Source organism: Cetorhinus maximus, chromosome 5 (assembly GCF_964194155.1).
Source record: "Cetorhinus maximus chromosome 5, sCetMax3.hap1.1, whole genome shotgun sequence".
Taxonomy (NCBI): domain Eukaryota; kingdom Metazoa; phylum Chordata; class Chondrichthyes; order Lamniformes; family Cetorhinidae; genus Cetorhinus; species Cetorhinus maximus.
Window position 1 is genome coordinate 4458623 of NC_135883.1, and position 21791 is coordinate 4480413.

At 42.2% G+C, this 21791-nt stretch overlaps 1 protein-coding gene across 1 annotated transcript in view; it reads right to left on the bottom strand.

The window, feature by feature from the left end:
• LOC144680472 (exostosin-1-like) overlaps positions 1-21791 on the bottom strand; it is a 709158-nt gene that overhangs the window by 131880 nt on the left and 555487 nt on the right. Inside the window, exons 7-8 of the mRNA XM_078541470.1 lie at positions 20044-20162; positions 13337-13432 (exon numbers count right to left, since the gene is read on the bottom strand). Of these exons, the coding sequence (XP_078397596.1) occupies positions 13337-13432; positions 20044-20162 (215 nt within the window). The remainder of the gene's footprint in view (positions 1-13336; positions 13433-20043; positions 20163-21791) is intronic.

Below are 21791 nucleotides of genomic sequence, written 5' to 3' on the forward strand. Positions count from 1 at the left end.
CTTTCTATTTCCTGTTAGCTAGCCAACCTTCTATTGATGCCAATATGTTACCTCCCCATACCATGAGCTTTTATTTTCTGCAATAACCTGTGATGTGGCACCTTATCAAATGCTTTCTGGAAATCTATGTACAGTACATCTATTGGTTCCTCTTTATCCACAGCACATGTTACTTCCTCAAAGAACTCTAATAAGTTTGTTAATACGTTTTCCCTTTCACAAAACCATGTTGACTCTGCCTGATAACCTTGAGTTTTTCCAAGTGCCCTGCTATAACATCCTTAATAATAGCTTCTAACATTTTCCCTGTGACAGGTGTTAAGCTAACTGTATTTTCCTGCTTTCTGTCTTGCTCCCTTCTTGAATAAAGAAGTTACATTCACTCTTTTACAATCTAAAGGAACCTTCCCTGAATATAGGGAATTTTGGAAAATTAAAATAACCACATCAACTATCTCACCAGCCACTTTTTTAAGATCCCCAGGTGAAATCCATCAGGAACCAGAGACTTGTCAGCCTGCAGCTCCGACCATTTGTTCAGTACCACTTCTCTGGTGGTGGTTGTAATTTTCCTGAGTTCCTCCCTCCTTTCCATTTCCTGATTTGCAGCTATTTCTGAGACGTTACTTATATTCTCTGTAGTGAAGACCGATGCAAAATACTTGTTCATTTCATCTGCCATCTCCTTTTCTCATTATTAATTCCCCAGACTCACATTCTATTGGACCAACGCTCACTTTGTTAACACTTTTCTTTTTAAATTAACTATTGAAATTCTTACTATCTGGTTTCATATTTCTAGCTAGTTTTCTCTCATACTCTAATTTTTCCCTCCTTATTAATCTTTTAGTATACTTTGGTGTTTTTTTATATTCTGTCCAATCTTCTGACCTGCCACTCATCTTTGTGCAATTATATGCCTTTTATTTAAGCTTGATACTATCTTTAACTCTTTTAGTTAACCACAGATGCTGGGTCCTCCCCTTGTAATTTTTCTTTCTTGTTGAAATGTGTCTATTCTGTGTATTCTGAAATATCCCCTTAAATGTCTGCCACTGTATCTCCATTGACCTACTCCTTAACCTAATTTGCCAGTTTACATTGGCTAGCTTTGCTTTCATGCCCTCATAATTGCCCTTATTTAAGTTGAAAATACTAGTCTTGGCCCCACTCTTCTCTCCCTCAAACCAAATGTAAAATTCAATCATAATATGATCGCTGCTACCCAGGGGTGCCTTCACTCTGAGGTCATTAATTAATCCTATCTCATTGCACAATACCAGCTATAAATTAGCCTGCTCTCTGGTTGGTGCCAGAACATGATGTTCCAATAAACTGTCCCAAAAAACATTCCATGAACTCCTCATCAGGGCTACCTTTGTCCATCTGATTTTTCCAGTCTGCATGTAGATTAAAATCCCCCAGGATTATCGCCATATCTTTCTGAACACAAGCTCCTATTTTTCTTCCTTTATACTCTGTCCTACCATGTGGTTACTGTTAGAGGGTCCGCACGCCACTCCTTGCCTTTATCATTTCTCATCTCTACCCAAACTGCTTCTATATCCTGGTTGCCTGAACTTAGGTCATCCCTCTCTAATGTGCTAACACTATCATTAATTAGCAGAACCACCTCTCCACCTTTTCCTAGTTTCCTGTCCTTCATAAATATCATTACCCTTCAATATTCAGATCCTAATCTATGTCATCCTGTTGCCATGTCTCTGTAATGGTTATCAGATCATACTCATTTAATTCTATTTGCATTATCAGTTCATCTGTTTTATTTCAAATACTGGATGTATTCAGATACAGAGTCTTTAGTTTTGTCCTTTTATTATTTTTGTAACATCTAGCCTTATCTGCTATGTCAATTCTGTTTTAGAATTATCGACTATGTCAATTCTGTCTTAGAATTGAACTCTCTATCCTTTCCTGTCACAGTCTGCTTATCATTTCCCATATTAATACCTTGCTCTCTTGCCTTGTCTCTACTCTTTGATTTACCACATGTTCGCAAATTTGATCCCTTGCCCTCAATATTTAGTTTAAAACTCTACTTCCCAGTTATGCGGTTCTCTGGAACACTGTTCAAGTGTAGAATGTACCAACGGTACAGCCCCCACTTTCTCCAGTGCCAGTGTCCCATGTAACAGAACCCACTTCTACCACACAAGTCCTTGAGCCACATATTAATCTCTCTAATTTTATGTACCCTATGCCAATTTGCACAGGGCTCAGGTAATAATCCAGATATTATTACGTTTGAGGTTCTGCTTCTTAATTTGGTGCCTAGCTCCTCATACTGACTATGCATATCTTTCTTCCTTGTCCTGGCTATGTTATTGGTACCTACATGGGCCATAATGACTGGATCCTCCCCCTCCCACTGCCAGTTTCTCTCTAGCCCTGAACAGGTGTCCCAAATCCTGGCACTGGGAGATTGGGGACAGGTAACACAGCATTCTGAACTCTTGCTCTTTGCAGTAGAGGACAGTGATAATCCCACTCACTATACTGTCCCCTGCTACCACTAGAATCCTTTTCGCTTCCTCTACTTGAATGATTTCCTGTACCATGGTTCCATGGTCAGTCAGCTCATCCACCCTGCAGCCCCCACCCTCATCCAAATAAACTGAGAGAACCTCAAGCCTAAAATAAAAGCAAAATACTATGGATGCTGGAAATCGGAAACAAAAACAAAAATAGCTGGAAAAACTCAGCAGGTCTGACAGCATCTGTGGAGAGGAACACAGTTAATGTTTCGAGTCTGTATGACTCTTCATCAGAACACATCAGATAGTGGCATCTCTGAAACAACACCACTGTTATCATCCTCATCACTGAATTCTCTAGCCAAGGAGCAATGGTCATCTGTTTTAAGCAACCAAAGAATTATCTTTCCAAATAATAGAAAGTTTGCCAAAGACTCAGAAAGGTTAATGAAAGACTACTTGAGCAACAAAATAAGAACTACGAAATATACTTTCTTCATCCTCTGAGGCACTGCTGGGTTCATCATGTGCAGCCTCATCCACTGCATCAAGGTCTTCAACATCAACTGCATTGCCCCTTTCCAGTGCAAGATTGTGTAGAGTGCAGCATGCAACCACTATCACCGAGACCCGATCTGGTGGGTACTGGAGTGCGCCCCCTGAGCAGTCCAGGCATTGGAAGCGCAACTTGAGAAGACCGTTGGCTCTCTTCACCACAGCCCTTGTGGAGCCGTGGCTCCTATCGTACCGCTGCTCAGCCTCTGTTCTTGGATAGTGGAGAGGGGTCATGAGCCACCTTCTGAGAGGATAGCCCTTGTCACCCAGCAGCCATCCATCCAGCCGGGCTGGATCACTGAAGAGCCCCGGCACCTGGGAATGTCTGCGGATGTAGGCATCGTGGGAGCTGCCTGGGTACCTTGCACAGACTTGTAGAATCAGCATCCTGTGATCACACACTATCTGCACGTTCATGGAGTGGAAGCCCTTCCTGTTGACGAAGGCACCGGGCTCACCCGCTGGCGCCTTGATGGCCACATGTGTACAGTCTATAGCACCCTGGACGCAGGGGAATCCAGCAATGGCCGCGAAGCCTCTGGCTCGCTGTGTCTGGCTGGCCTCGTCCCAGTGGAAGTGGATGAAGGTCAATGCACATCTGAACAGAGCATCTGTAACCTGCTTGACACAAGTGTGGACAGCTGATTGGGAGACACCGCAAAGATCACCCACCGAGCCCTGGAAGGAGCCAGAGGCATAGAAGTGGAGGGAACTGTGACCTTCAGAGCCGCTGGCATGGAGTGTCCACCCACTCAGTTAGTGGAGATCTCAGGCCCAATCATCTGACAGATATAGTTGACCATTTCCCTTGAAAGTCAGAGCCTCCTTCGGCACTGCACCTCAGTCATATTGAGGTAGCTGTTTTGCCACCAGTATATCCTGGCAGCAGGATAGTGGCTTCTTCTGCAGCCCCTTCCACCTTGGACAACCTCTTGGCCCTGCACCCCTTGTGCCTGTGCCTGGCCTCCCAAAGGTGGCTCCCCTGGAGGCTCATTGTCCAATCCTGGCCTCCTCCTTATTCTAGCCCTCCGTTCCTCCTCAGAGGACTTACCTCCAGTGGAGATGTCAGAACCCAGGCTAAATGGAGCCCTCCGGAAAGCTGCAGGCCCGATAAAGATTCCTGTCTGCAGAGTGCTGAGCTGAAGCTTCAAAGTACAGAGAAAGCTGCTGGAAATCGATCTGATCTGCTGCAGATCACACAGGCAAGTTTAAAACACTTTCTGCAATAAATACTTCACATAAAACATTGATGACCCCACTGAGCCCACATATCCCGCCCGTGGATGAGGTTTGTTAAAAAGTCACTTACCTGTCTGCCTGTTGTGCCTGTGCACCGAGCCGAAGATCGCACGAGCGCCTCAAACTCGGCGTCGATTGTTGAATTAAGGGCCTTAACAAGCCCTTTAATTAATGGCAGGCGCGCGTCGCACTTGATCGCGCGCCCACCCAGCTAAATATCACAATGGCGCGCGCTGAGGTCGGGACGCTCACCCAGTGTCAGCGCGCGCCGTTTTAAGCGCTGACGTGCGGGGCCCACCACCCGCACATCATCCAGAAAATTCTGCCCAAAGTTGCATAGGGGCCTGTTTACATCTTACAAACATCAAAGTGCTTCATTCACAATAAAATATTTAGAAGTGAAATGACTGGTGTTGTGTAGAAGACACTACATCAAGACCCCCGCCCCCCTCCATAAACAATAATTAGATTAATGACTAGGAAATCTGCTTTTGGTGGTGTTGATTGTGAAAAGCAATGTTGACTTGGACACCAAGGGAACTTCCGGCTCTTCCTCCTACAATGCTAATAGGTTATTTAATATTCATTTGAGCCACTGAAATCTGGCCTTGGTAACAACTTCTCTAAAGGGGAGCACCTGCTCAGTACTGCACTTGAGTGGCAGGCTACAAAATGTGTGGGTAACCTGAGTTGATGTTGCATCCATAGCTGTCTGGCTATCGATTGTGCCAAGGTGACACATTTTACACATTGAGTTCTACTTGTTTCCCTCTATTCTCTCTTTTCCATTTATTCTTTCATCATTTAATTTTTAGCCTTTAATTTGATTTCTTTCTAGCTAATTTAATCACAGCATTGGTATTTTTTATTTCTTTAAAGACTAGCTTTAAAACCCTGTATTTACCTTCATGATTTTTTTAAAGCGGGTTTCGATTGGATAAAGCATGTTCTTTGGTCTATCTTTTAGCCAATTAAAAGGTAGAGGAATAGAGACTGACAAAGTCATATCACACATAACTAAGTCAACATCTGACACAGTTTTACACGCATAGATGGCAAGTAAACTTGGCATCAGCTTATAAATTAAAATACATGCCTGAACAAGAACAACCATCCAAGATGCATTACAGGTTAGACTTTGATTCTGGAAGTGAAATTCTTTGAAATGCATCTTTTGTAAGAATCTACAAACCATTTTGGGACTATACACAGTGCAGAATCTTTTATGTTAATCATCATGTGCGAGTAGATCCTGCTAAATGTTGATCTAGCAAGGAGCAGCTTCATTTTGAAAGCATGTTCTACATTCCTGAATCATTTCAAAATGGTTGCTCGTTTCTATCTTTTTCATTTTCTCCCTCATTTAAAAACAATACGAGACATATCTTCTTTCATCCTTCACTGAAGAAAACTATCTTGATTCTCTTACTTTGGTGGATCTAAATTTTTAAAAAATCTTTGTTGCTCTTCTCTGAAACCTTTTCCTATGATTTACTTTGCATGATGCTAAAGTGAAATGCAATATTCTAGCAAGGATGCACTAATGTATTATGGAAGTCAGTATTGCACTCTTTGCTCATTCTCTTTGTGCCTTGAAATGCCATCTGACATTGTATTTGCATCGAATTAAATGCCATTTTCAAGTCATTAACTTGATTACATTGCCTTCGGTCATGGGGGGAATTAAAAATGTAGTCTTTCTTCTCCTCTTATTCCCTTTAATCTCCAAAGGCAATTTAATTTTAATTTCCTAATCTTTCCTAAGAATTTCCCTTTCTTTCCTAATTTGCATGTTATTAATCTCCATCTGTGTTTAACATGCAATTTTATCCATTGCGGGCTACTTATATTGTTGAAAAATCTCCCAATTACTGGAATTACAATGAGATACAGCCATGCTGAATGATTACCAATTATCACCTTTTCACTGGGAATAATTTTATAAAATCAGGTCTCCATTAATATAGTTTTAGTTCCAGAAATAATATTCATTTTAATGGTAGCTTTATTTGCGGCAGTGCCTTGTGTTGCTAATATCTAGTTGATAATTCATATATTTTAGGATATAACTTCTAGCTTTAGGAAGTTAAAGTGTTAAATGACTGAGAAACTGGTAATAATCCTGAAGCGAATGCAAGTTAAACTAGCTGGGAATTAATTACAGTGAATCGCTACCCTATGTTTACCATGCAAGGTTAGAGCTGAAGTGTAAACACTGAACCATTTCTGGACCACTTGGTAGAGCAATGGGTGTCTATCATTACCTCCATAAAAGAAGCTAAAAGAAATTCTAAGAAGAAGGGTTGTAAAACTCCAATGGAGATAGAAATTATTCATATGGTTTCCCAGAATCAAGGAAAACGTCAGAATTAAAAGATAGTTGTTTTCCCTTTCTACCTGGAAACAGGCCATGTGTGTCATCTTGCCATCGAGATAGTTATTCAGTGTGCAGCTTTGGTTGGGAGGTTGTTTTGTTTAATTTATCTGTGTTTGTTTACTGACAGAAGTAGGTAGTTCAGTTTGGGAACAGGCAGAGGCAGATGTAGCTCTGCTTTGGTGAAGACTGCATCTCACCAGATTGAGAGAGCCAACAGGAGATGATAGTCAGTTAGGCCTACATTTCAAGCTGATAAAAGACTAGCTTCATCATTCGCTCCCTCCCCCCATCCCCACCCCGTTTCTTCCCCCTCCCTTTTGTTTTTTTTTCAATAATTTATATAGATTTTTCTTTTCCCACCTATTTCCATTATTTTTAAATCTACAACTAATACCTTGTCAGTCTTTCCACCCCACCCCCACTAGAGCTGTACCTTGAGTGTCCTGACATCCATTCTTAATTAGCACATTTTCTTAGATAATATCACCACCTTCAACACCTCTTTGATCCTTTTGTCTGTGACATCTTTTGATTATCTGCTCCTATCACTGCTTGCTTGTCCCTACAACCACGCCCCCCCCCCCCCACTCAACTTCTCTCCCCCCCCCCCCACCACCTTAAACCAGCTTATATTTCACCCTCTCCTAACTATACTCAGTTCTGTTGAAGGGTCATGAGGACTCGAAACGTCGACTCTTTTCTTCTCCGCCGATGCTGCCAGACCTGCTGAGTTTTTCCAGGTAATTCTGTTTTTGTTTTGGATTTCCAGCATCCGCGGTAGTTTTTTGTTTTTAAGTCATTCTTCTCATTATTCTCAATTCACATACTCACAAACCCATCACACATCCACAGGCTTCACACTCACTGCCCGATCCAGGGACATCACCACTCACTCTCTCACAAACACCCTCATCTCCCCTGCCCATCGTGTCCTCATGCGGTCCATGGTACCATTCATACACCACTCATGCCAGGCATGCTTTTCATCTGGCCTGGCAGGCATCTTGCTTACACTCTCTCCAACTGTCTCCATGCAGGATAAGCTAGCCCACAACAGGGAGATGACCCAGACTGGTGGAGGAATGCCCAACATCAAGGTCCTCACGGGCTTTGAAAATAGAGCCACCCAGCTGGCTGGCGAGGATGTGGACTCTTCCTGCGCAGACGGTGAGGTTGGCAGCGCTCAACCGAGTGACAATCTTGCACTGCAACATCGATCAGGCAACCAAACTGAGTGATGGCTCCTGTTTCACAGTCCCTGCCAGGCACTAATTATCTTTCTTTTCTATCACAGGCACATCCAGGAGGGCAGCCAGGAGCCATGTCATTGACTCCAGCCCCGAGGACACTTCAGAAGAGGAATCCACAGACACACCAATGGAAGACCCATCACAGTGTTCGCCCACACCCTCCACCAGCACAGAGAGACACACCTCAATGGGACCTAGCTCTAGATTAGCCTTGGGGTCACAATCTGTTAGGCACACAGCACTGTCTGATCCACAGCAGGCGGAGGCAGGGACACCCCAGGGTGCCGGCACTTGGAGGACACCTGGAGACCAGGTGTCTGCTGAGTCCGAGTCAGACGATGAGCCTCTGGACTCAGTTCCACCTCAGTTGCTGAAGCTGCAAAGACAAGCTCAGGAACATCAGGAAGGAATGCCTGCTGCACTCCTCAGATTGCAAGGCACAATGTCAACACTGCTAGGATGGCGGCTGCCATGAAAACCTTGGTCCAGGACATTGATCCAATGCTGTAGGAGCTGCACTCCAGCGCTGAGGCACTTGCTAGCATCCGTCAGTGACAACACTAGGGGGACGGGGGCGGGGGGAACGGGGGGGTGGAGGGGGAGGGTGGCAGGGCAGCTTGAACTCATTCCAGCTTCCCCTTCCTCTCAAGGTCAAGGGGTCAGCCATGGGGCCTTGGGCGCCCATGGGGAGGAGGATCAGCAGGTGCACACCCCGGGGCCATCCACCCAGGTGACTCTGGGAGTGTTCAGCCCGTCTGAATCCCCTCTTCCTGAGCCCCACACCTCCAGCTCCGCAGGCCATGGACGGTGCCACTGCCACACTGCAGTACCCCAAAAGCAGGCTGCGGCCCTCCACACAATCACTTCTGCATAATGTAAATAAACTCCCGTGAATGTCTCCTTGTCCATGGATTCTTGTTATGATGAGCAATGTTTGTGTCACTCAGATGTGAAACCTTGGTTCCTGCATGAGGTGAAGGCAAGTGTCTCAGTCCAGAGCCTCTTCCCTGTGCAGTCTGTAACCTTCAGAGCAAAGTTATTGTCTGGCTTCACAGTCACTCGACACAGAAGTGTTGCCTGCACCTTGATGTTGCTCATCATTGTTGTGCTGTCAGCACCTTTGAGGTGGGGATGGCCCCCATCTCTTCGGCATCTGTGTCTGGTGACACTGTGGTCCTGAAAGGGGCCAGCGATGAAAGTTGCCAAAAGAATCAGATGCTGTTAAAGTATCATTGCTGTGTCTCCATGATATACCCTGATCACAGGGCACAAGCGAGCTCCCCTCAGCCAGACAGGAGTCAGACGTTCACAGGTGCAATGTGAAGATCTATGGAATGTGCTCACTGCCTGTCGTCATCATCCACCTGGAATCTTGCGACTGTTAGGTGCTCCGCCACATCTCCATGACATGAGCCTGGTCACAGAAGGTATGTGCATTGCCGGGAGCCAGACAGGTGTCAGGCATTCAGGGATGCAAGGTGAGAAGGTCAGGAGTGTACTCACTGCATGTCGATTTGATTTTGTATGACAAATGAGAGGTTCGAAGATTTCTCTATCTTTGTACTTTAACTTCACCATGAGTTGGCCTTTGACTTTCAATGTAGTGTCACCAGGACCCAGTAATTTGATAGATGAGGGCTTGAGCCATTTTACTTTGTCTGATAAAGCAGAAACTCCTGCTCCTGTATCTAGTTCAAACTCTGCGGGGTGTCCATCCACTTTGAGTTTAACACTCTAGTATTTATTTGCTGTGTAATTTTTCTCTCCTAGGTGGGTTACTTCCTTTGTTTGTGGTTCTTCTGCTTCTTGTATGTGGCTTTGGTTTAAAATTTTCTCCCTTTTCTTACAGGTTGTCAGCACCTTTGAATGACAGACAGTTCTGATTATTATTCCATAGTTGAGGCACTCTGCTCCACTCACTGGGCATTCTTACAAGTTTACGAATTAGGAGCAGGAGAAGGCCGCTCAGCCCCTCGAACCTGCTCCACCGTACAATAGGACCATGGCTGATCTGATTGTAACCTCAACTCCACATTCCCAACTACCCTCAAAAACCTTTCACCCCCTTGCTCTACCTTAAAAATACTCAAAGACTCTGCTTCCACCACCTATTGAGGAAGAGTTCCAAAGACTCAGGACCCTCGGGGAAAAAAAAAATCCCCCTCGTCTCTGTCTTTAAACAGTGACCCCTAGTTCTAGATTCTCCTACAAGAAGAAACATCCTTTCAACATCCACCTTGTCAAGACCCCTCAGGATCTTCTATGTTTCAATCAAATTGCCTCTTACTCTTCTGGATGCAAGTCTAACCTGTCCAACCTTTCATCACAAGACAACTCACCCATTCCAGGCATTGGTCAAGTAAACCTTCTCGCTTGCTCAGCTTGCTCCTGCTATATTGATGACATTTCAAGATGGCAGCTAGTGAGTTTTTCTCCGTTTTGATGGGCTCAGACTTTGGCGCACTTCCTTTCTTATGGCCTACATACTGAATGGTCTCACTAGATCTTCTTCACAGGACCTCACCCTCTCCGCGAACGAACGCCCAATTTTGTTTTCTAAGCTCAGTTTGCCTTGCGACTTGTACTGCCTTTGATAATGTTAAATCCTCTTGTCTGTAAGAAATATGATAAGGCTTTGTCTCGGACCCCAACTACTATTTGATCACAAATCAATTCCTCTCTGAAGATTCCATAATTACAGTTCCCTGCCAGCCTGTATAGATCATTGATGAATGAATCCATACCTTCAGCTGGTCTTTACTTTCTCTCATTAAATTTTACCCTATCTATAATTAAATTTCTTCAAATGCTGAAATATGAATCAAATGTTTGCAGTTCTTCTTCGTAAGAAGTTGCAGTCTCATCCACTCCCTTCCTTGCTGTCACATCATCAGCAATAGATCCAACAGCATAAAGTAATGTACTGACCTGATCCTTTTAATCTTCTTTTGCATAAGCCAGAAACAGTTCTATATATTGTGAACCTCTTTCTTTAGTTGTCCCAGTTTGGGCCTGTAGCCTTCAGCACTTTGAAATGGTTCTGGGAGGGGCATGTGGATTCCATGCTTCCAGTGAGCCCTGGAATTGTTGCTGCTTCACTGGTGCTACTTGTTGCTATGTGTCTGTGCTCACTGCTGTCCAGACGCCAGATCGGTGTCTCAGCTTGCATCTGCTGCACTCACGATGCTCCAACTTAGGCGAGTTTTGAATTTGCTCCTTTTATCCTGCTTTTAAGGATTTCTTGACCTGCCATGTCTGTAGCTACTTCTTAAAGTTTTCTAGGTCTTTTACGTGCTGTCCGCTGCCACCATGTTTTGTTGTACTCAGGGTCTAGATGGGATTCTTTGAGGCTTGTCTATTCTCCCAAAGTAAGTTGCATGAGACTGCAGCCATTATACTATTTTTCACAGCTACCATATACATATTGGGACCTCTGCACACGTTTGGAACTTTTGTCCTCTCCATATCTCTGTTACTCAATCATGTGATGTTACATCATCATTACATCAGCATGATGAGCTTCTGGTGTTAACCATTCACTTTACAGGCTGTAGCATACCTTTTGGGTTGGCCCCAGGGAAAGTGAATGAACCTTCAAGATTTCACAAGATAAGGAAACTCTTGGAGCGGGAGTAAAAAGCAGAACTGAGTTTTATAACCTACACTCTTATAAGCTGCAGTGTTAAGTTAGTGGTGCTTATGTTGTTTAATTCTTTTTGATATACAATAAAGTTTGCTTTTGTTTAAAAATGTGAATTCCTGTGGCGTAGTTCTGTCGGTAAACTGCTGGGTGTCTGGATTTCTTCTTTAAATATTAATAGTGCCCAACAGGATCATAACAAGATTCAGAGTATACGTCTTCCATCCAATATTTTAAAATATTTCTTCGATATGCTTTTTGTCAACACGCTAGTTTCCATACTTGGTGACTCCTTGATTTAAAACTCATTAGCAGTGTTGTATGTTGGGGATACACAGGCATCCATTTCATAGTGTTGCTTGGGTGCAAGTGGAGAAACAGATGTTAATGGTGCAGCACCACACACCTACCCCCACCTCTGGTTGGGCATTATGACAGATGAAAGGGGCTGAACTTCTCAAACAACTCACAGGATCACAAGAAATGCAGAAAAATAACAAATGGACACCTGAATGACAAAAAGATTTTATTGCTGGGATTTTCCAATTTTGGTTTTGTTTCAGATCCGGGTGGAGTGGTACGTTTGCTTGTCGCGCAGATGCATCCTTGATCCTGGCGAAATTCCTTGCCCTCAGCCCATTTACATGCAAAATGGACAGAAACTTGTGCGATAATATCACCACCTTTAACACCTCTTTGTTCCTTTGTCTGTAACATCTTTTGATTATCTGCTCCTATCACTGCTTGCTTGTCCCTACAACCACCGCCCCCCCCCACCAACTTCTCTCCCCACACACCCCACCCCACCTTAAACCAGCTTATATTTCACTCCTCTCCTAATATTGCTCAGTTCTGTTGAAGGGTCGTGAGGACTCGAAATGTCAACTCTTTTCTTCTCCGCCGATGCTCCCAGACCTGCTGAGTTTTTCCAGGTAATTCTGTTTTTGTTTTGGATTTGCAGCATCCGCAGTAGTTTTTTGTTTTTATATATATAGAAGCTTGTGCGGATTGCATTTTGAATGTGAAAACCTCCTGCCCCCTTTGCAGTCTGCTGTACACATAGCTGATTATTTACACCCAAACACAAGAAAGGAAAATCTGCTTCCAAAGATCAGAGGTGAAAGGATTACTATTATAAACCACTACCCACAAAAATGTGTCCAATTGTAATAGCACACTTACTGTGTCTTAAATGTTCCACCACAACTATAATATAGTCCTTCCTCAGTTTGCTGCTAAATTTTGTGTAGTGAATTGATTCAGATGCTACATTTAAAAGGAATCTTGTATTATCCAAATAGATTTGTTTTCTTAAGGGCTTTGTCCATTCCCAAACAATTGAAACTGAACATATACAGCACTTCCATTTATTTGTGCAAATAGCTCTGTGTCAGCCCGCTCACATTTACCTGGTTGTTGTTCAGGTCTTTGCTTAGCGTGAATTCTACTCAAATTGATTCTGACAGTTTACCATTAAGGTTCAGCCCTTCTTTCGTGTAGACCGTCAAGTCTTCCACAGCAGCTCTATTAACCTAAAGCTGATCTGTGCTGGAAGAAATCAGACTTGCTGCAAAACCGGTTTCAGTTATTAGCATAGCTACTAGGAGACTGCCTACCTTGGTGGTGAACTTGGCCATACAATAATAAACATTTCCTGGTAGCTTTCTGTGGGTATAACAGTGACATTACATTGCTCAGCCATTTAAGAAGAGCAATCAAGATGCATTGTTTCCAATTGAAGATATTCTCACTAAACATTGTGAGGATGTTAAAAACTCACCTTACTTTCTCCTTCAATGACAGTTATAGGCACTGGGGTGGAGGGCCATTTGCTCTTGGGTGGTAATGATCTATCACAATTCCATAACACTATAATCTAAAAAAATAATCAGTACATGATATGCATTAATATTCTTATCAGACTGGAAACATCTTTCTTTTGTGGGTGCATGACCCAAAGAGATCACAGAGACAAACAGAAGGATTTCTTGTACCTTAAAAAATATTTTTCAACTATTAATGCTTTCTTCCACAAACATATCGTCAGGTTAATTCATCTTACATGCTAATATAAACAAACAGTATTTTCAAAATTATAAGGACCATAACAGGTTAAAGAAAAATGATGAAATGCTTAATATTAACATTCATTTTCATTAAGAAAAAATCTTAGAACAAAATAGGATGCTTAGATTACTCAGAATTTTCCGTTCTTAGATTGTTCAGTTGGTAAATTAACTGGGACTGAACTGAACCATACAGACCAGGAAAGTTCCAGTTCATCCCCATCTGTGTTAAGCTACTTGATCTCAGTCATGACTCCAGTCAAGATGTTGTTACTGGTCCCATTGTCCCTGGGCCAGGGAGGAGAATAAAACACAATCAGCCAGGCTTCCCATTTCTGACTGAAATCCAGTAATTCTCAGTGAAAAACACATTTGTGTGGACGTTGGATGTGGCTGGGTTAGGTTGAAATTTCCCTGAGGTTAATACCTCGCCAATGTTCATTGCCTAGTTTAGGCTAACTCATGAAGCGTCGACACTTGAGTGAGGTACTGGAAACAAAAACTTCCTTCATGAATTTTACTTCCACATGAATCAGCATCGTACATGCCAATCTAGAAAAGCTGCAAAAGCTAACTAACGGCTTTTTTAAAAAAAGCAGACAATTCAAAACAGCTCTGAATGTACATAAATAAGTAATTACACAGAAAGTACAGGAAGACATAAGCTTGTAACTTCATCTCTAACATTCCTTTATCCATGTTGCAGAAAAAAATCATAGTCGATGGAAGCCTTAAAAGGCACAGAAATGTAAAAGGCATGAGTGATGGGAAATTCTTCAGAGTTCTCCTAATTGGCTGTCATACCTTCAGCAGAAGATTAGCAGAAACTTTGAATGCACCAAAGTTGCAGCGACCAATTGAGAGAACAGAGAGGAAATTGTGGGTGATGAATTATATTCTTTAGCGTCTGTGTGGATACCGCCTACAGAAAGTTTTCATTTTTGATACTTCATTTCGTGCATTTTTCTAGCGTTTTTGATTCTGTGTTGATTGATATAACTGGCGTCTTGTGCCTCTGCCAGCTCTCTGAAAGAGCTATCCAACTAGTACCACTCCCTTTTCCTTCTCCATGAGCCCTGCAAACCTTCCCTTTTCTGCGTCTTGTGCTTTATTGAGATGAAGTTGCTTCTCAAGTATTGTATTCCCTCCACATATTTTCAATTTATTTTTCTCTCTGAAAATATATTCAATGTTTGGATGGAAAAATAGCAGTTGAAGGGGAAGGATGCAGTAAGGATAATTTTAACCTAACTCATCTCCTGGGAAGCAGATGGGATTAGATCGGCTGCCTGCTTTACACAGCATCACAGTTTTAGTGTCTATTGACTTCAGTGTAAAATAGTTGACAGAACCAATCCCACCGACTTTCCCATCGGTTTAGGCATTCGGTGTGGTGTGTGCGTGTGTGTGTGTGTGTGTGAGTGAGTGAATGAGTGAGAGAGAGAGAGAGAGAGAGTGGGGTGGGGGGGGCGCAATTATAGTAGAATACTCCAAACATAAAATCATCCCCGAACTGTTTTAATATTGGAAAAATAATCAACTCTGAGGTAAAGGTTATCCATTTCTCTCCTGATCATTTTCAACCCCATGGAGACTTCTATTAAGTCTTTTCTTGCAACAGAGCCCACTGGTAATATAACTTTGATGTTATAGATACATAAGGGAGCAGTTGCATAGGGATTCCTATAAATCAGCATGTAAGCTGGTCCTTGATTCTGACATGCAGGATTCCTTACAGAGCCAATCTCTGATACAGCCATAAATGATATGAGCTTATCAGGTTCTTTGGTGCAAAGAAATAATTTGAAATGCTGTGCTGCCAAGGGGTTAAGAGTCAATAATAAAATTTAGGTAAAAATGTTTTTGTTATGTTGTTAGTTGATTTTTATATTAGGAGTACTTGTAATTTCCCTTCTGGTTACACAGGCACTACTATTCTTCTCCTTCAAATCCTTGAATCATTGAAAAATGTCAATATATCTTAAAGGACGGGACAGGTAGCTCTGGTTCTCATTTCCAGTTAGCCATATATTTATAATTTATGAAATTCAAGAGTCAGATAGATACTGTAATTTCTGTAATCCTGCAAGTATGGCCTTCCTACCACTTGTGTTAGCTACACCCATTTATAACATTTATAAAGATAAATGTGTAGAGACTCACATCTACATATATTAATTTATCTTCATCTAAACGCCGTTTTCGCTCATTTCTATCCTGGTAAATGATGTCTGGTTACTCGAGAAATACTGGAACTAAATAATCCTTCACAGAGTCTACTGTACTTTTTTTCCAGATACACTGTCCTTTATTGATACACAAATATATATTTTTTTATTTATTCTTTCATGGGTTGTGGTGTCGCTGGCAAAGCCAGCATTTGTTGCCAATCCCTAATTGCCCTTGAATTCAGTGGTTTGCTAGGCCATTTCAAAGGGCAGTTAGGAGTCAACCATGTACATTGCCATGGATCTGGAGTCACATGTGGGCCAGATGGGGTAAGGATGTCAGATTTCCTTCCCTAAAGGTCATTAGTGAACCAGATGGGTTTTTACAATAATCGATGATAGTTTCATGATCACCATCACTGAGGCTAGCTTTCAATTCCAGATGTTTTTTTATTAATTGAATTTAAATTCCACCAGCTGCCATGGCGGGATTTGAACCCGTAACCCCAGAGCGTTAGCCTGGAACGCTACGCCACCATCTCTCCCATGGAGTGCTTTATCATACAGCGATATAATGTAAATTCTTCATGTCATAGGAAATGGAGGAAAAGGCACAGCTGGAAGCCAGATTCTTCTTCAAAAATGGGGAAGAAAAAAATCACAAGCATCACCCAAAGGTGTTTTTAGACATCTCCTGTAGGACAGTGCAGACAGGTAATACCCAAACTCTTTGAGCAGGCCACTTGCTTGTATCCTTGGTCAGGAAATGGTGTAGTAAACTTAAAAGAGCAGAAAGCATTACTTAAAGATGCAGCACTAAACATCCATATAGTTTTTAAATTATATACATAAATGATGGCATGGTTGGTCCGTCCCTTAGATGGTGTGGTATAGAAGCACATAAACTAGAGAGGTGCTTAATTTGATTCCTAGTCTATGCTAAGTTTGCTGATTACAGCTAAGGGGTTGATGGAAATATTGTCATTGGTCTAAGTCTCTGGATTAGGAAGTAAACCTAAAAATCATCCAAGGTTCCTGCCTACAATTGCTAAAAAACGGCCTCCCTTTGGAATGTGCACAAATGCTGACTCAGAAGCAAGAATATTCCCACTAAGCAAAGCTGACACTTTAGCCAGACATCTTTCCACTTGTGCTTTTTGGAACAATATAATGGCCCAGGTTTTGTGGAAGGAATACTGATGAGTTTATCAGCACTCACCGTTATTAAGAAGTTGATCGGGAGGGTAACTTCCAGCATTCACAAAGGCGCAATTAAACATGAAAATCAAGATGTTTCTGTCCAATTTGCTCTGCTCCTGCACAAGCTTCATTACACCAATAACTCACAGAGTCAGTAAAATACATGAAGGGTATGAAGTTGCTCTACTTACCAGTTACCCACTAAACATACCAGAAAAAGTTAGAACGTGTCCATTCAGATGTGAGTGAATTTTTAATGGAATAATAACTCTTAACTGCTGCCAAACAACCTCGCTGGGCACAGAAAAATAACTTGTGTAAGTGTGGAGGTCTTTTCCTTCAGATTTTAATTACTGGTAGAGATTTAACAATATTAAAAGTTAAAATAAGAACTTTAAAAAACTTTTTCTGTCTTTTTAAAAAAATCTTTCTCTCAATTCCATCTTTCGTCCCTTTTCTGCATTTTGTTTTCTGCACATTGAATTAAATATTCTAACTTGCACTTTCTAGTTTAGGTGCTCAGTGACTAATTTTAACCCCCAAAAATGGGTGGGTTTGCATTGCGCCGGATGTCAAAGTTTTAAAGATCCCATATCTGACCCCAATCTGCCTACTTCTGGTTTTAACGGAGGTGGGACAGGAACAGGCAACCACCTGTCCCAGGATGCGGGCTGGACATTTAAACATTATAATGCGGTTGCATGTCTCATTTTTAACCTGTTATCCAGGTTTAACCCCAGTTAGTCAGGTTCCCCAGGCCTCGAGGAACCCAGTAGCTAAAGGAAAGTGAGGATAGGGTCATGGAAAAGGTATGCATCTTTCCAGCACTGCTTGTAGGCCAAGAGGAGCAGGAGTGCTTCCTCTCACCGCATCAAACATACCCATTTTCCTGTTCAATCATTTCAACAATACAAACAGGTTCACTTCTTACAATTTTCAGACCCCATCTCTGAGATCCAAAGAATTCCCCCACGAAGGAGCCCTGGGATTGGCAACCACACCCTCCCACACCTCAACAAGCTTCATACCTATCCTCCACCCCAGGCTATCACCAACCCATACGCAGTCTTCCTATGTACTCACGGCCTGCTTTCACAGCTACCAGATCCCCTGGAGAGGTTGCTATGCTGCTTGAGATTCTCAATGGCTGTAAGTTGTTGATAAAAAGCACACAAAAAAGTCAATGGGCAGCTGTAAACACAATGAATGGTGCACACTGTTTGTTTGGTGCTGACTTCAGACCAATACCAGTGAGGCAATGGTGAATTTTAAAGGTTCACGAGGGTTGCTATTCATGCGGCCAACGGATCATAAAAGGACATTTTAGCAATTTGCATATTGAAAGAATCCACATTTTTGTCCTTCCACTTAAATCTTTTTGCCTTTTTACCCTCCTTTAAAAATCTTGCCAAAACCTACATCTGAGGAATCTTTTAGTCACCCTTCCTATTGGCCCAGGTCTTCAAGTCTTTGGAAGGTCGGAGACCGGGCGTCCCCTGGAAAATGTGCTACGGGACACCTTGGACGTCCCGATCCAAGAACTCCACGGGAATTGCCCAGGAAGTTTCAACTTCTGATGGGCAAATTTCCCTGTACCCCGGGACCCTCCGAGAAATTCTCCAGCTCTAATTTAGAGTCAGAGACTTTGGACAGTTCTGACTTACCTGAATAGTTACCCAGGAAATATTAGTCAGGGAAAAACCATGTCTAACTCCTGGGTAATTATACAACTGACCGCACCAACCCCCCACAACATCCCACTCACCACCACCACCCCACGACTCCCCCCAGTGACCCTCCGACTCGCCCACCCCGACCTGCTGTCGCCCCCAAACCAGACCTGACCAGACCTCACTACTCTACCCAACCTGCCACCTACCACCCTATAACCCTGCCCACTTAGCTCACTGACACTCATTCACGAACACACTGAAAAGCTATTTAAATGCCCCAAAGCTTTTCAGTGTGTAAGCAAATGAAGACTTACCAAGTTGACACTAGCTTACAGCTAGTGCTGTAAAAAGGCAGGGGGAGGGGCTTGGCTTCCCCCAGTGATCCTACACTACGAGGAAAGACTTTGAGAACAGGCATTTCTGAAGAGGCCTGGTTTGGAAGTCTGGGCCAGAAATGTGGAGCTCCCTTTTAGTGTAAAAAAGTAGGGGCATATGTTGATTGCCATTCCACAGGAAATTCAGCCCATAATCTCCATCTTTGGCTCAGTGTCAATTTTTGTTTGATTATGCTTCCGTGAAGCTTTTTAGATGTTTTCCTACGTTAAAAATGTCATGTAAATACGAGTTGTTGTTGTAATTTTCTCCCACTTCTTCCTGAATATTCTCATTTATACCGGGATATGGTTCCATGTCACCAGCTCCACCCAGTACACTGTCAAGTGACTATTCTTAACATGCAGATCCTGGATAAGTGTGTGCCTGCAGGCTACTTAACAGTGGAAAGGCATCATAGCTGAACCCAATCCTGCCCTTACCTGAGGGTGAAATTCTTTTGGTAAAAGTCAGAAGAATGCCTACTTTTCTCCATAATTAAATCACCTGCCAGTGAAATTGTGGAAACACGTGGCTTTGAAATGAAACTTTTGAGAATTTTTTGAGCACGTGCTTGCAAATTATGGAGAGAAATAGACCTATTTCTCATTGAAAGAGGAGTGGGTTATACATGATCTTTTTACAGATGCTCCTTCTGGCAGGTGTCACTGGATATCAATCAGTAATGGGAGCTCTGGTTAATTTTCCCTCTCTAGGCCTCTTTCTGACATTCCTCTTCCTGGCCCAGCTAAGACCTGTCAAGTTCAGAAAGGAACAAGGAACCTGGAACTTTGTGGTCTGGAGAAATCATATTTTCCAAGCATAAATATTTACTTTCTAAAATGAGATTCTGATAAACAATATCAAATACCAGAATACAAGGTTAAAAAACTGGATCCGTGGATGATATAAGTTTCAAAACAAATTAAAAGTTATATATTTTTTTTTCTACAGCAGTGCCAGCACGATCCTGTAAAGAGTTAATATTATTGCCTCCTCATTGCGTACCTGCTTGCAGTATTTTGATCTCGAAACTGCTAATATCAGTTTAACAATAGGCTGGGACTGCGACAGAAGAGGAGAAACTGCCTGAATGACTGCTGTGAACTCCTCTGTTGGGGTTATACCTGTTAAGAACAAATTTATACTCATATGAACATGAATAACAATAATGGAAAAAAATTAGCAGTATTATCATAAGCTCATCAGTTTGAACAGAACATGAAACTCTCAAAAGTAGGACTGTTTGCAAAGTAGTAACACAAGCCAGTTATTTTACTTTAGGATTAGCGAGTGCAATCACTGTATGTACCCGGATGATTTTGTGGAGTAAATGAGCTTTTGATTTGCTGTATGAACCACAGAAACCAGGAAGGTCACAGATCCAATTCTGAATCAGCGAATTCTCACCTGCAGTAGTTTGGGACACCCATGTGTGCATTGCTAGGGAGGTCAATGACAAATCAGACAGGTTCTTACCTCTAATCACTGCCCAGTGAGTTCCCTTTGAAGTGGATACTGGATGAAGGCACGGCCAGGCTCAGCTGTGGATGCTCCACACAGCTAAACCGCCTGCCAACATTTACTGTCTGTGCACATAATTAAAGAATAGCCACTTGGGCAAGATATGGAAGGAAACACTGCCTGTATTCATAGAATCACACAGCAGCTTGTGTCATCATCTTCACAAAAGGTGAGAAGAAAATTGAAAGCAAAGCACACGGAAATCCTCCTGTGAAAGGTTTTCTTAAAAATACTGATTGTTTATAAACAATCAAAAAGTCATATTGAGGAAGTATACAAAGATATGTAAAAAGATTCAAATAAAGAAAGACAATTTCACACTACAATAGCCATTGCAGCTCTTCTTTTGAGTCTGGGTACTACTACTGGGGTTTTGCACCTGTACTGCCACTTTTGTAACCAAGACTTTGGTGCACCTCAATATAAAAGTGGGAGCATAACCCAGGACACTGTTAAGCACACCAAAGTCCAGAGGTGTATAAGACCCCACTTTGATGGGGCTTTCTTACATTGGTTTGAGCTTCCAAGGAATGCAGTATAAATCCAGTAACTCTTTCACAAGGGTATATAGAAGTGAGGAATGCGTATAAACACTCAAATACAAAAAGAAATCTCTTATTTATGCAGTGGCTTATTTTCCCAGAGTGTCCCTGGCATTGATTTAATTGGATGCCCCTCTCACTCTCTGTTGGTTATGGCTGATCAAACTACACACAAAAACACAAAGGATGAAGTTTTGTAATTAATTGACCTGTCCTTATCAAGCCGGCCCTGTGGTGTGATAGTCTTCTGTACATGTGTTGTTTTATGTAATTGTTTGGCTATTCTGATCCAGTTCTCTGTGAGGGAACATGACATAAAAAGTAAAAAGAAAATGTTTGCCAAGTATTATAAAAAGTAAGCACATGGTTATAAAATTTAACAATTTTATATAGTTTTCCAATGGTGACTAATGTTTAGGAAATGAAAAAAAGAACTTGAAAATTTGGCTAAAATCTGTAGAAGAAAAAAAAGATGTGCATTTACATAAGCCTTTTTCATGACCGCCAGATGTCTCAAAGCGCTTTACAGTCAATGAAGCGCTTTTGAAGTGTAGTAATGTAGGAAATACCTGTGGTCGCTTTTCTGTTTTACATTTGATCAGGCTTTAAGTGGTGTTTTATTGGTTCCCGCCCAACCACTAGAATGCTAAACCCACCTAAGGTTGTGATGATGGAGCCAGGACAACACCT